This window comes from Sporothrix brasiliensis (genome assembly GCF_000820605.1).
Source record: "Sporothrix brasiliensis 5110 chromosome Unknown Cont19, whole genome shotgun sequence".
NCBI classification, from domain to species: Eukaryota; Fungi; Ascomycota; class Sordariomycetes; order Ophiostomatales; family Ophiostomataceae; genus Sporothrix; species Sporothrix brasiliensis.
In genome coordinates this window covers 3,483,228-3,497,890 of record NW_024467138.1, presented here as the reverse complement: position 1 = coordinate 3,497,890, position 14,663 = coordinate 3,483,228, and the positions used below count along the sequence as shown (strand labels likewise).

The 14,663-nt window shown below is 54.0% G+C and overlaps 2 protein-coding genes across 2 annotated transcripts; one reads left to right on the top strand and one right to left on the bottom strand.

The window, feature by feature from the left end:
- Positions 1 to 4,242: 4,242 nt before the first annotated feature.
- Positions 4,243 to 7,372, top strand: SPBR_00133 (protein SDA1; the record flags this gene model as incomplete). Its single annotated transcript, XM_040758453.1, has 4 exons — positions 4,243 to 4,289; positions 4,514 to 4,554; positions 4,644 to 5,458; positions 5,939 to 7,372. The coding sequence occupies 4 exons, from the start codon at positions 4,243 to 4,245 to the stop codon at positions 7,370 to 7,372; spliced, it is 2,337 nt and encodes a 778-aa protein (XP_040618772.1).
- Positions 7,373 to 11,616: 4,244 nt separating this feature from the next.
- SPBR_00559 (hmg-i/hmg-y, DNA-binding protein) lies at positions 11,617 to 13,116 on the bottom strand (the record flags this gene model as incomplete). Its single annotated transcript, XM_040758878.1, has 2 exons — positions 11,617 to 12,663; positions 12,760 to 13,116. 2 exons carry the CDS (start codon positions 13,114 to 13,116, stop codon positions 11,617 to 11,619), a joined length of 1,404 nt encoding a protein of 467 aa, XP_040618771.1.
- Positions 13,117 to 14,663: the final 1,547 nt, after the last annotated feature.

Sequence of the window (14,663 nt, the reverse complement as noted above, 5' to 3'; positions counted from 1 at the left end):
CCTGGCCACCGTTCGCAACAGCCCTCCCACACGTCTGGTCCAATAGTCAGTCTCCCCCTCCCAGTGCATCACTGCATCTCCCGATGCCAAGACTTTCCAATCTGCAACGCCGGCGCTCGTTTTGCATTTCGGTTTTCGCCTTGGCGCGGTCCATGTCGTCGTCCTGTTTCGTGGTAGCGGCGTTTGCGTTTTGCTTCCTCTTTTGTTTACTGAGTATGTGTTTTTGTTCGTCTGCTTCTTTCCTCTGGCGTTGGCGGCGACGTCGATGTTGGCATTATTTTCTGGGGACTTAAACGTCCAGATGACGCGCCGTACGCATTTTTTTTCATTTCTCATACTTCCGTTCACCTCGCCCACGACAATTGACCTCCCCCCAGTCCCGGCAGCGTGGAAAGCGGAACCCTTAGTGTGTGTGGCAGTGCCGGCCCCTATTTCAGTGCAAATCAACTTGTTTGAAGTTTGATGGGCTGGAGATGGTGATCGGTTGGGCTCTTGGTCTTGCTATCTCTTGGCTTCCCATCATTTCCCAGTCAGTCTAAGCTCGACTGGCCGTCTCGTTGCCCCCAATCTCTCGTCTTTCGGACGAGTCGACTGGGGAGACAAGAGCGCAATCTTAGGGACAGTGGAAAAGTTGTGACGTTCTTGGACCCTTCCTTGAGAAGAAGCAGGACACCATCCCATTTTGAAATCGTCCCGAATGGAAACAGACAAGTTTGGCCATACCTCCTCAGCGAAGCTACCCCCCTCCCTTCTCCACCGAGTCCCCTTTGTGCTCTGATACATGTACGACGTATGTCGTGCACCTTCTCGAGCCTCCCCTTCTAACGGTGGGAATTATGCCACTAGCATCCAGAATGTGGACAAAAGCTCAAAATCAAAGCCTTCACGTCTGTGCTTATGGGGCTGGGGTGGCCCATAAACGGCCCTAGTCCATCGCCATGATTTGAGAAGCTTTGCCACTTGGCGTCCCTCAGGACCAGGTCCCTGAGAGTTTTGTTGCCATTGTGTTACTGTGCAGCGTGTGGTCTGGGCTCGATCGCTGGTTGACAGCTTGAAGGAATAGGGGCAGCATGGTTTTCCGTGGGTACCAACAGCCCTGCACCGTTTTCTGAATCCTTCGCGCACGCCTTGTGTCCGACCAACGATGCAGCATGTGAGTATATGGGGGGGGGGGCATCCAACGTCGCAAGGTAATTAAGCAAGTATCCGGTATGGGGCATGGAATTCGTCTCCCCTCTGCAGTAGGCCTACATGGGAGACATACCGTCAGGTATAGGAGAGAAAAGAAATGAGGGTTGAAACATACCGAAGCAGGCTATTATCAAAAGTAAAGTGGCAGGCGCTGAGTTAAAATAAAGTTAAAACAGGGAGGGAATTTCTGTGCAGGTTTGGGTAATGGCTACCATAATTCCGTGCACAAAACTGCTCTCCCGTCATACCACACGCTGTTCCTTCATTTGTACAAAACTGGTTCACGGTGCCCTATTTCTAGACATAGGGAATAAAACGAAGCACCTAGACAAGAATACTACGAGGAGAGCAAGACAGTGACAAGAGCAGAGCGGCGAGAGGACAACAATGAGAGGAGACTCGGTGCCATGCCTACTACGAGCAATCCCTGACTGTACAAAACACCAAATCTGGAAGGCGGAAAGCCGACTGAGAGTACGATATAAGACAGCGTAGTCCATCCTTCCGAGCGTCCACGCTCACCCCGTGGCCTCGGCACTGATACGTAAGACAAATCCGGGTAAGCAAGTGAAGCCTAGAAGCAGGGAAGCGTATGCTCCGAGAAATCACACTTCGCCGCCTGGCTCCTGTCCCAGGTGTGTATTTTACTTACATCTTACGTCTTACGTCGTATGTTGGAAGCAGGTCTGCGTATCATACCGAAGACACCGAAGCTGATTGTGATGACAGTTGCGGCTGGCTGGTCAAAATGGAAAAGATGTGTGTGGGTGTGTCTCTGCACTTGCTCAAAACACCCTGTTGCAGATCAAGACACCAATCCATTCTTCCCAGTAGCTCTCCCTCCTGCAGCCCTCACTCTAGTGCTCTTGCGGAAGGCGGACACACCCACACACGTCATACGGACTACAGAAGCTGCATGATTGTGGACAAAGGAATATGGGTGGTTATAATTTGCTCATCCGGGTCTAGGTCTGGGGGCTAGTTTCTCCTTTTGACGGTGTAGGTTTTGTTCCGAATTATCACACAAGATTGCATTCTCGCTGTGCCATTTCTTCATGGTTTGAAGCTCGGTGCTCTTGAGCCCCAGTGTACTGCTGATCATGTAGTAAGACATGCATCACTTTAGTCGTCTCTCGAGCTCTTCTGACTGCCTAGGGCCCCGCGCAGGACGAGAAGCCCGGGGACGAAGAGTTACAGGAAGAAAGGAAGAGAACAAGAATAAAACAGGGATCCGGTGGCTGTACATCGGGCCACGACAGTTGAGCTTGCCGTACCTCGGTGCCAACGCTCTAATACCCCCAAAGTCTCAGCTTGGGGCCCCTTTTAAACCACGCCTTGCGGCTCTTTTCGGGTTTGTTGGCCGTGCGCAGCGCATTTGGAAGGTGTACAATTTAGACGCCTTTGAGACAACTTGTTATGGCATTCCACAATTCGTGGCCGCCAATGGCTCTGTTTCCCTCGACTTGGTTTTTAAATGTGCACCAACTCTTCGCTTTCCCCTAATCGGTATCCCGATGCCCCCTAGTCTAGACGGAAGGACGGTTAGTTGCGACCGTTTTTCGGGAGTGGCTACCGGCAGCCGAAACGCCACGGAGACAAGCATCAATGGAGCACGAGCTTGTGGCTGGTCAAACGTTTTCACTGACCAGCATGGACTTTGGGAGGACAACATATGGAGAACAAACAATCTAACAAACAAGCAAAATAGCAAAGAAGAAACAACAACATCACTCAGAATGCCCAATGGCATCACTACAGGAACGGCTTGTAGCCAGGCGGCCCAGTGTGCTTGACTTACACAACAGTATGCAACATCCTCACATTTCCTTTTGGCGGGCCAATGCAATTCATTCTGCCGTCCCTGTGTGGACCGTATACGACAACCCCATATAGGTAAGCCTGCTGCTCTCACGTTTTCAAGCTGTCCTTTCGAGTTGCCGCCTTAGGAAGAACGAGAAGAAACAACGCTGGATAAGCTTGACCAGCGGCCTAGTGAATGCCGTGGGGTGGCAGAACAGACAAGAGACAGGCCAAAGTCGTCCAAGACCAGGTGTAAAACACAGACGCCGCGAGTCCAACGACGGACAGGCCACGTTTAGCGAATGCAACGGGCAAGTGGCATCGCGATATATCATATTGCAGATGCGAGCACACGCAAATTCCGGTCAGTCACGAGCCAAGCTGTAGAACGATAGCGTTGCAGCTGGTTCAGCCCAGTCGGCCGGATGCGGCTGCTTCGACCATGGCTGAAAACCATGACCTGCAGCCAATACTACAGCCCGGATACAGCCCGGAGATCCAAGAAGTTCTCGATACCCTTCAGCTCGCCACTAAACGTGGCTTTGATGTGACGCTAACGTTTCGAGCGCTTTTTTTTTAAAAAAAAAAGAACGCCGTTGTTGTTCCATTTAGAAGTAAATTTTACTGGATGGATGCGAAGGATCGTGCGCTTGAGGGTGGGACCGCTCGGCAGATGGCAAAGAAACCATGTGAAGAAGGCAAAACAACGATACGAACGCAATAATCGATTTGTTTGAACCGTCTTGCAATAATGCCATCAAAAACAACGTGACAAAAGAATGGGGGGCGCGAAATAGTTATCGAATACGAAATACAGAATGCACACAATATCACGACACAGTGTCAACCCAGGGTTGCATTGGACAATTACGAATATAGTTTGCAGGATGGCGGGCAAACGGCAAACAGGTCACAAAATAAATCCAAGCAATCTCACCAAAGACTGTGCCCTGCCAGGCTGTAAGCTTATTACGTCTGAGTGGACCCTGTTTTGCACTCACAACAGGAAAAGCGCCACAGGGAAGGTGCGCGATTCGTGCCAGGCGGGCGGCACGTGCCGATAGAGCGCTGTCGTTATCGCGATTAGATAAGATACAAAAAAAGTTCTTGGCAGGAACGCTAGTCCAAGCAAATTGTGCAGAAAAATGGTCGCAGAAAACGAGGCAAGCACAACCGGCAAACCGCCGACCTCTTTCCCTCGACAGACATCACCGTCGCACCTTCCTCCAAAACCCATCCCAACCCGCCAAGATGGGAAAGCGCAAGGTAGCTGCGCTCGAGAAACTTGATGCAGATTTGTACGTTGCCCCTTTTCATCCTCTGTTCCCTCTTTTCCCTCTCATCGCCAACCATCAACGCCACCCACCACATCAAGCCATTGCTAACCATCATCAGCGCGAGCCTGCAGTACAAGATCCGGCGAGACCCAAAGCAAGTATTGCCTTATCGATGACAGTGACAGCGGAAATCGCCACCACGGTCCTATGTCGACGCCCTATGGACCAAATCTAACCTCTCACAGGTCGTATGAAGATGAGTTCCAGAGACAATACGAGCAATATGGTATGTGACGCCTTGTATGCCTGGCTCTGCACGTTGTTCGCTTCTGGGGCACATTTACTAACTTACCCGCCACCTCCCCCCTCGTAAAGTCTCCCAACGGGATCTCTTCTTGACCGCGCCGGCAAACGCCTCGCCGGACCAGATCCGGGCCTTTCACGACCTGATCGACCTGCTCGCCCACATCGCCGACTGCTACCCCGAGGCCCTGCGCAGCTTCCCGGACGACCTGGCCGCCATCCTGACCCAGCACCATGCCGTGCTGCACCCGGAGCTGCGTGACAAGATTGTCGGCAGCTTCGGCCTGTTGCGCCGCAAAGACATCCTGGACTCGCCCGCCTTCGCCCGCACCCTCTTCCCCATCCTCGTCCACACGCCCAGCAAGACACTGCGCACGCTGCTGTTCCGCCGCATCGTCTCGGACCTGCGCAACGCCAACAGCCGCACCAAGAACCACAAGCTCAACCGCACCGTGCAGACCGTCCTGTTCAACCTCGTCACGTCCGACCGCACGTCGGCCCGGCCCATCTGGGCCGTCAAGATCACACGCGAGCTGTGGACCCGCCAGATCTGGGTCGACGAGCGGCCCGTGGAGGTCATGCGCGAGGCCTGCCTGGGCGACAACGAAAAGGTGGTCGTGTCGGCCGTGCGCTTCTTTCTGGGCGGCGACAAGGCGCGCGAGGAGCTCGAGGACGACAGCAGTGACGACGAAAAGGGCAAGAACAAGTACGGCGGTGTGCTGGGCGGCGGCGCAGGCGGACCTGTGGATCTCCAGAAGATGAAGCAGGGCAGTCTGCACAGCAAGAAGACCAAGAAGACGGCCAAGCGCCTGGAGCGGGCCGTCGACAAGGTCAAGAAGATGGAGCGCAAAAAGCAACAGCCACAAATGCTCAACTTTTCTGCTCTGGTGAGTCTTTTTTCTTTGTTTGTCTTGCATGGCCATCTGCTCCTTACCTTCTATTTTTATCTTTTTTTTTGTTTTTGTCCCCTTCCTTACCTTTTTCGTCACTCCTCCGGGCCGGTTCCGATTTTGTGCCCATTTTTGCGCATATTGTTTTAGGTGGCAGTCCTGCTATTTTGTCTTTTCTTTCTCATCTGCCTTGTTCTATGAGTGGTTACCTCCAAGTTAGTTAGGCCTGAATGGGGCTTCCTTTGGCGATGCGAGTAACACTGGTTGCAACGTTTTTATTTATTTGTTTTTTATTTTTATTCTTATTTTTTTTTCGGGGGAAGAGGGAGGGGCGCTTGGGTCGCATGGAGCACGGACAGGGCGAGCACAGGGCAGAGACAACGGACTACTTGGTGCCCCCACCCCTTCCAGCTCACTCTCACTCTCACTCTGTCGACCACTCTGATTTACAAGCAACTAATGTTCATTTTTGTGCAGCATCTTCTCCACGCACCGCATGATTTTGCCGAGGCCCTGTTCACGCGCCATCTGCAGTCGTCCAAGTGCAAGTTTTCGCTGGACAGCAAGCTGCAGATTCTCCAGCTCGTAACGCGCTTGCATGGCCTCCACAAGCTCATTATCCTTCCGCTTTTCAGCTGGTTTACCAAGTACCTGACACCTCGTCAAACATCCGTAACAACTTTCCTGGCGTCGCTAGCACAGGCGGTCCACGACCAGGTGCCACCGGATGCCCTGGAACCCTTATTGGCCAAAATTGCCAATGAGTTCGTGTCGGAGGCTTCTGCGGCCGAAGTGGCCTCGGCCGGTCTGACGGCGATCCGCGAAGTCTGTCTGCGGCAGCCGCTCGCCATGAACGAGACCCTACTACAGGACCTCGTGCTTCTGCGCAAGAGCAAGGACAAGAGCGTCATGATGGCCGCGCGCGGCCTGCTGTCTCTGTTCCGGGTTGTGGGCGCCGAGATGCTGGCGAAGAAGGACCGCGGAAAGGAGGCGACCATGGGCCTGCGGAGCGGTGAGATGCACCTACGCAAGTTCGGTGAGGAGGCCACGGGTGGCGGCATAGAGGGCATTGAACTGCTGGAGGAGTGGAAGAAGGCCGAAAAGAAGCGGAAGCGCGCAGCTGAGCGGGCCGAGAATGGCGAAGAGGACGAGGGAGACAACGACGACGACGACGATGATGACGACGAAGATGAAGACGACTCGGACAACTCCAGCGAGTGGGACATGTCAGACCACAGCGACGACTCGGGCGGCTGGATCGATGTCAGCGAGGACGAGGCCCCTGCTAAGCTGCCGCCGATGAAGAAGCAGCGCAAGGGTAAGAAGAGCGCCGATGCCGACGGCGACGAGGAGGACGCTGAAGAGGTGGGGAGCGGCGAGGACGGCGATGAAGACAATGATGCCGACAGCGAGGAAGACGACGCACCCAAGGAGGCGGCCATTTCCAAGCTCGCTACGACGACGGTGCTGACGCCCGCGGATCTGGCCAAGCTGCGCGAGCTGCGCATGGAGGCCAGCGTGGAGAAGGCGCTGGGCAGCAAGGCGGCGGCGACGGCCAGCCGCTACGCAAAGGCGGTGGCGGCGCGGCACGCAGATGACGGGCTGACGGCCGAGCAGATTGAGCTGGCGTCGACGCTGCGCAAGGCCACCAAGGAGGAGCGCATTGCCAAGGCGCAGGAGGGCAAGCCGTCACGCGAGTCGCACCAGTCGGTGCAGGCGCAGCGCAAGGCCAAGAAGGTGGCCGAGGGCAAGTCGCTGACCAACCAGGAAAAGGCGCGCAAGAAGAACATTTTTATGACCATGGGCAAGGCGCGTGCCAAGAACCGCCGCAGTCTTGTCGAGACGCGCAAGGCACTGCAAGCCCACGTATCACGCTCGAAGCGCGGCGGCCGCCGAGGCAACTTGGGCTAGGCGGCACGAAACGCACGATGGTGCAACTACATGTACACTTCATCAAGGATACCTCAAAATGGGGAGCCGTTGGAGGGGGCTTCCATGCCGCCCTGTACGGACGTGGCTATAGAACAGAGCTTATCCCATCACCTCTGTGCAGACAACGTTAGGTGCGCGGGCGACGGCCGCGAATGCAAAGCGGCGTGTTTCATTCTGGCGTTTATATGAGTTCTTTCCTACCTGCGTCTGATTCTTCTTTCATTGTTGTTCATTTCTATTTTTGGGAGTTGTGACTTATGTTTGTTATATCTATCTGCGATGTTCCCACGAATGTCTGTTTATCCGTTTGCCATTGTTGCCGTATTTTTGTTCTTTGCAGTCACAAGGTTGTCATTTGTGCTGGAGCAATTGAATTAATACGAAGACTAACCTGCGACAGATGAGACGAGGGAATGGCCAGAAAGTACAACGAACGAGTGCCCCGAGATCGACGGACGCCAAGAGACAGATCAGTCCACATCTTGGGCCGCAAGACGCGCATCGGCAGCTGCAGAATTAGACAGTGGAAAGGAAAGGGTCCCGCGGGTCACCAAGGAAGGGGTCGGTGCAATGCAGACTCTGAATGTGACACCATTAAGACACGAGCGAATAAGCCAAGGCATCAAGAGTGATAGCTGCTGCCCGTTTTGAAGATTCTCATCGCCATTATGTCCCACATCTAGGCTGATACGGAATGGGATGTAAGGCGATAAACAACTGCAGACGATGCATATACGGGGATGAGAGACAAGGGGAGATGAACCGGGGACGGTGGCCGTGGCCGGGCCTTGCCCTTATCTTACAACACCATATATCCCGCGGTCCTTTCCAAGGGCAAGAGAAGAGGGCACAATGAGACGCCAAGTGAGCCAAGAACTCGAGCTCGTCCAAGTTGGTGCGATGTGGCCACATGCCGGAGACGCTGTCGTGAGCGAGGGCGACAAATGGACGATATGAAGCGCAGAACAACAGCGGACGAAACCTATCCTCGGGAGAGACCCCGAGAAATGTGATGCGCAATAGGCTGTCGACTACAGAGCGGGACGACAGGCGCAAATAAGGCATACCAATGCTTGTATGCCACTAAGCTATGGCCGGCACGAAATTCAGCGAACACCTGTAGCGACAGGAGACCAACAGAGCGTCAGGGACCGGGTGGTGGACAACCTTGGGACTTGTGGATTTGTAAAGACACCCACGATACCAAATGCGACGGGTTCTTCGGTGTCCGATTGCTGCAATATACGCCGAGCTCTTCCTCAGCAAGGAGGCGCCAAGGCCTAAAAGACGGGCCGACAACCAGGTCTGGCCAAGAGAGAGCTCGTGTTAAACGAAATAACGTCGTTTCGAATGGAGAACAGAGCGTGAACGCGAACGGGTAATGCACGTCGTACTGCCGGATGTCAAACAATTCACTGCCGAGCGACCAGATGGCGGCCAGTCCAGGAGACCCTGGCGTGGTTCAACGGTATTGCCCGTGCGGGAGACATTGTTGTCAGAGGCAAAAGGACAAGTTGGGCGCGAAACAAAGGATACAAGGCTAGACACGAAACTAGCCATAAGCCTTGGAGGTCCAGAGCATCATAGCGTCCGTTCGTCACCTGCATCGCCGTCCAGATGAGGCCTGTGCTTGGAGTGTTTGATGTACCCAATGTCCTCTTACTGGACGTATTTCGTGTGCAGAAAGTAAGATACAGTCTTTCCTTCGCGTGGCCCTTTTTATATTCTACCTTCTTCGACATACGCCGGTGAAGCCAGATACGTCGTGCGGAATACGATGTACATTTTTCTTTCTCCGTTCCCCGGCTCCCAGAGGCAAGTTCGCTTGGTCTTCAGGACCTTCCAGTACGAGCCGTACGGACCTTAGTCCTGACTCTCGTCCTGCTTGGGCTTGTCGTGCCTTTTTCCACTTTGCTGGACGCCGGTCAAACTAAGAGGTAGAGATCCAATAATTTAGTATACCACTGGGGCCCATACTTGGAAACCGGAAATTACAGAACGACAAATCGAAGGGATTCGAGAGAGCGAAGTGGGAAGGGAAGACGCGGAAGATGGTCGATTTGTTAGTTGTGGATTCATGTATAGGTAGCCAACATCTGCTCAGCGGTCCTTGGAATCAGAAGGGAGTGTAATCACAAGAGCAGAACCAAGCGTCGTATGGCTTTCATTGTTCAAAAGTGCATCTGTATCTCCATTGCTCTCTGGAGCTGTGGGTTTTGGACTTAGCCCTCTTTCTGAATATGTATCATTACGCCGATTTTTGCCCAGTTCAGCTGTCCTCCCCTCGCATGCCAACTGAACACCGCCAAGGTCGTCGTAGGTCCTGTGCAGGTCCTGTGCATGGGAGCGAGAGATCCGCTATCCATCTCGTTTCTTTTTGGTAGTATTGCTTACATGTACGTCGTAGTACATTTCAAGCTACGGCGGTCGTGTGCTAATGACCTTTTGGAGGCGCCACATCCGATGTTCTGCCAGACCTCATCACAAACACAGGGGACTTCAGCGAGCCATGGCCCGGGAGGGTTGCTCAGTGCCAGATGGCATGAATGCGGTACCCGGAAATGGAGAGAAACGAGCGGAGTTTGGTCGATCCAGAGATTTGCTGATTGTGCGAAACGTGGTGAGAAGGGGGCTGAAGGTGGCAGATGTGCCGTTGGGAGAGACGATGATTATGGGCTCTGCGTGTGAGCTCTGAGAGGCACCAAACGGTCGAGACATTCAGAAACGTGGACATAAATTGATCAGTCAAACAAACCGACACAGAATGGTATCAATCGCAAGGCGGCGGTCAGCGCAGTGTCTCGCATCGCCAGACATTTGAGAAAACAGTCGAATTCGCAACGCCGAGCGAAAATATGTTGATGTAGTGGGCCTTCCCGTCGCTCTACTCGAAGCAAAACATCATTATGTAAACCGAAGATCGTCCTATAATCCATGGTGGCAAATTGAATAGACGCGATCCCGGAAACGAGTACCGAAAAACATGCAGGTCGCAAGACCGAAAGGCATACAGATTACGATCCAGGCACCGTCCCGAGTGTCATCGCGCGCGTCTCGCGTGAATTGTGGCTCATACGGCATCCGCGTTGGTTCAGCAGCGTTGTATACTGCAAGTGGTGAACGTCGGCGGCGAACGGCATCCGTATTGGCATTGTGGCGACGAATGGCACTGCTGAGCCTGTCGCTATGTGAGATACGCCGTGCTATTTCTATTCCGATACGTTAGTGTCACTATGGCTATACTGTCGCGATGAGGATGACGCTGGCAGAAAAGGCCGGTGGCAGATGATGGGAACTGGTGACGGCAAGAATCGCCCAGTATTGCGAAGCGTCGGGAATATTGCGGCTAGCAAGCCACCGATTCAGGGCGCATTGCGATTCGTTGGGCCGTTCCGAGACGTGGTCACCGTCGCGTCTCCGAAACCAACGTCTTGATGCTCGAAGGCGGGAAATGGGTTGGCTGGCGATATACAGACCAAGTCCGAGGCGGTTTCGCCCTGTGTCGGTCCGCACGTCCATCATTCGAGCTTACATGGTTGTCCCCTGATACTGATTGCTTCAGGGCACGGTCGCGGGTGCATCGCGGCATTTGTTGACATCGCCATACCGCATCCAAAGAGCTGCTGCATGTCGATGATACATTAAGTTATACACTCTAGCGCCATTTTCGTGCCACGTAGACGTTCCTATCAAGTAGTGGATCGTAAGTCATTCCCTTTTCGTGACATTCTAATGTCATGTTGTAAAACTTTGATGTGCCGCAAGTGGAAAGCCGGGATTCCCAAAGCCCAAAATGAACATTCCATGCTGCTTTTGACGAGAACATCGTCATCCCGTCGCCGTGATCTCGTCCCAGTGACGCGGTCCCAATGACCCAATCCCGCCACTTGCCAGAGAGAAACCTTCTCTGCGGATCCATCCCAAACCAATACGAATATGAAATACACGGAAAGACGAAAGCAAACAGAACAACAAAGGACACGAGTAGAGTCCACAGAACAAATCAGAGAAGCCATGCAGCAGACTCCGCCCGAGAAGTGACATGAAGAGAGGACCAAAAAATAAAGAACAGAATGCAACGCCGAGGATATCCCGAAATGATAGCAAATGTAAAATGCGACATGCAACGTGTAGCATGCGATGGGTGCCGTGCGATGTGCCGCGGGTGAGAGATGAGAAATGACGAGACGCACAACGGGTCAAAACAGCCCAGCGCCCACATCTCAGTTCCACCGGTTCCGCGTCCAGTCGTAGACCGTCTCCAAGTAGTCGGACCACGATTCGCCGGACAGCGTGGGCACGTCGGAAATGCGCTTGCCCGTGATCTCGTCCGCGCCCAGGAACGCCAGGTCCATCTCGCCCGCAAATTTGGTGTAGTGCTTGTTTGTGAACTTGAGCGTGCCCCGGTGCTCGCCCGTCTGCATGTTGTTGTCCACAAGGCCACGGCCGCGCCAGCGCACGTAAAACTTGAGTGGCGGCCGCCCGCTGATCACCGCCATCGGCGTCGTCGGTGTGCTCGGCGTCTCGGGCGCCGTGGCGCTGCGCACCGGTGTACCCTGGTGGCCTGGGTGCTGTCCTCCGGGGCTGCCGTGCATGCCGCCCAGGCCGCCGCCGCCGACAAGAGCACCGAGGCCGCCGAGGTTGCCCGGCATGGTGGGAGGTGGCATCCCAGGCATGCCGGGCATCCCGCCCATGGGCTGCATCCCGGCAACGGGTGCCAGGCCCTGGCCGGGGCCTCCTTGTGGGTGTTGTTGCTGATGTTGTGGATGCTGCGGATGCTGTGGCGTCGCACCGGGACCCATCCGTGCCTTCTTGCCGGATGCCATCTGCTGCTGGACATCGCTGTGTCGGCCCGCGCCGTTCGGGGGCTGCTTGCGCTTGCCCGCCGCCGACAGGTCGTCGCCAGCCCGCCGGTCCGGGTCGTCGCCCGCGTCGAGGCGCCGCACATGGCTCGTCAACTGCTTCTCGTCGGCCGACAGGATCATGACGCCGAGGACAACGCCAAAGTGGAAGGTCGCCTTGTAGACGCCCGGGGTCGACGTGGCCGCCACGTCGAGCGTCAGCGTGCCGTTGACCGACCACTGGTCCTGGATCTCCTTGCTCGTGATGACGTAGGCGCCGGCAATCGTGGCCGGCAGCAGGTCTTCGGGCTTGCGCGTGCTGCCCTTGGGCCGGCCACGCGGCCGCTGGGCATTGGGGTCCCGGCGCGCGTCCCACTCGGCCACCATTTCGTCGCGCAGGGTCTCGACATCAGGCGTCATCTTCCGGAACTGCACGACAAAAACACAGTCTGTTAGTACAGCTGCGCAACTCGTACGTCATAGACGCTCGCAAGGAAGCAAAAGGGCATCCAACGTGTCACTTACATTCCCAGCTGTCACCTGCTCGCGGAAAATGGCCATCACCTCGTCCGACGACGATTGATACGGCGGGGGAATGCCGTAGAAGCGGAACTGTGCCAGCATAAACTTTCGTGACAGCGTCCGTGCCGCCTCCATGTCCGTGATCTTCTCCATCTTGGGGGGCCGGCCTCGGCCGAGCTTGATCTTCCACTTGTCCGGCTCGCTGGGGTAGCAAAGCCGCAGCAAATGCTGTGGCCGCTCAAAGGCGACGCCGTCAATTGTCGAGAACGTGCCGTCGTACTGGAACCCGTTGCGCCGGATGGGTTCCGGCTTGACCGCGGCCGGTGCCTGCACCGTCGGCGGTGGTATCGGCGTTTCCATGCTGGCCCTGGAGCTCGAGCTCGAGCTCTCTTCTTGTGTTGTTTTTTTCTGTTTTCGGCTAAAACGTCAAGCTTCCAACCCTTGTCGCGCGTCGGCAGCGACAAACGGGGAGGGGCGACAATTGCAGGATGGGATGTCGACGGGGACGACGTCGGCAGGAGGCTCGAGTCTCCGCGCAGTCAATTGCCGAGCGGAAATGGCGAGGGGCTGCCCAGAACGCGATCAGCAATATCACAATACAACAAAAATAAACTTTCAAGATGCCGAAGCTGCAGTTGCTTTTTTCGATTTATTCTTTTTTGTCTTTTTTTTGCTGCAAAAAATAATGACGAAAAAGTCGGGGGCTTCTAACAAGAACGATGGGGGAGAAAAGGAAAGAGCGTTGGGTGATGGGACTAAAAAAAAAGTGATAAAAAATTGCGAAAAAGGGCGGGAGAGGAGAAGCTGGAAAAAAAAATCGAAAAATGGAACCAGCCCCCAGGAGAAAGGGGGCCCGGAGGGAAGGAGCCAACAGCAACCTTACAAAAAGTGGGTCCATTGGAGCTTTGGGTTCACCAAAAGGCTCGCCGAGCCACTCAATTGTTAAAATGAGCGCACGGCAGATGAGTTTGTATCACTGCGAGTGGGTGAACGAATGGTCCAGCTCGCCGCGGTTTGGCGAGACACGGCAACGAATAGATTGCGTGGAGAGCAATACGGACAACATACAGAACACGCAGAAGGCAATTGCCAGCTGAATGGACAGCGGCAAGGTCACACGACTTGCACTTGCCGTTTGCTGTGTTTTCATTAATCAGTCAGGGTGCGTGTGTCAAGCAGAGAAGGAGCGGATGCGATAGTGTATGCGACAAAGCAGTCGACAAGGCGGCTCCTTCTCTTGCAGCTCGCATATCTACATCTCTCCTCCTTCTTCAGACCGCACCTTTCGATATCACGTGGTGGCCTGCTTCTTTATCCATCTCACCGACAGCTTCAGTCGACATCATTCGTATGGGTAAGAGACAATTTTACTTTTGAAATTCTGTGTGCCCTTTTGAACGCGTCTCGCGGTGTGCATGGGTTGCGTATGTGCTTTTAATTCATTTTTTTTTTTTTTTTAAACTTTTTTAATAAATTTTTGTCATTGTTCTTGAACTTTGGACAATATTTGGACAATATTTATATAACAATTATCCACAACAATACGAAACTTGACATAATATTCGAGAATGAAAATAGGAACAAATGTGAAAAGAAACCCTGATCAAAACACTGTGGACAATACCTAATCCCACATCATAAAGTACAGCAGATATCGAAACTAACAAATCATCTGCTGACAGTCACGTCTCAAAATGGACCGGGCACACAGTTTACCACTGCATTAACTCATCACATTTCCAACGACATCATACGCTTCTGCTGGGCCGCCTCATAAACGTGCTCGATATCTCGGCCACTGCAGAAATATCCATGTCGAGAATATGCAACTTGAGTCAACATCTCCAAACCTTTAACGCTAGAGCACGTGTTTCTCAATGGTATTGATTTTTGCTTGTTTCACTCCA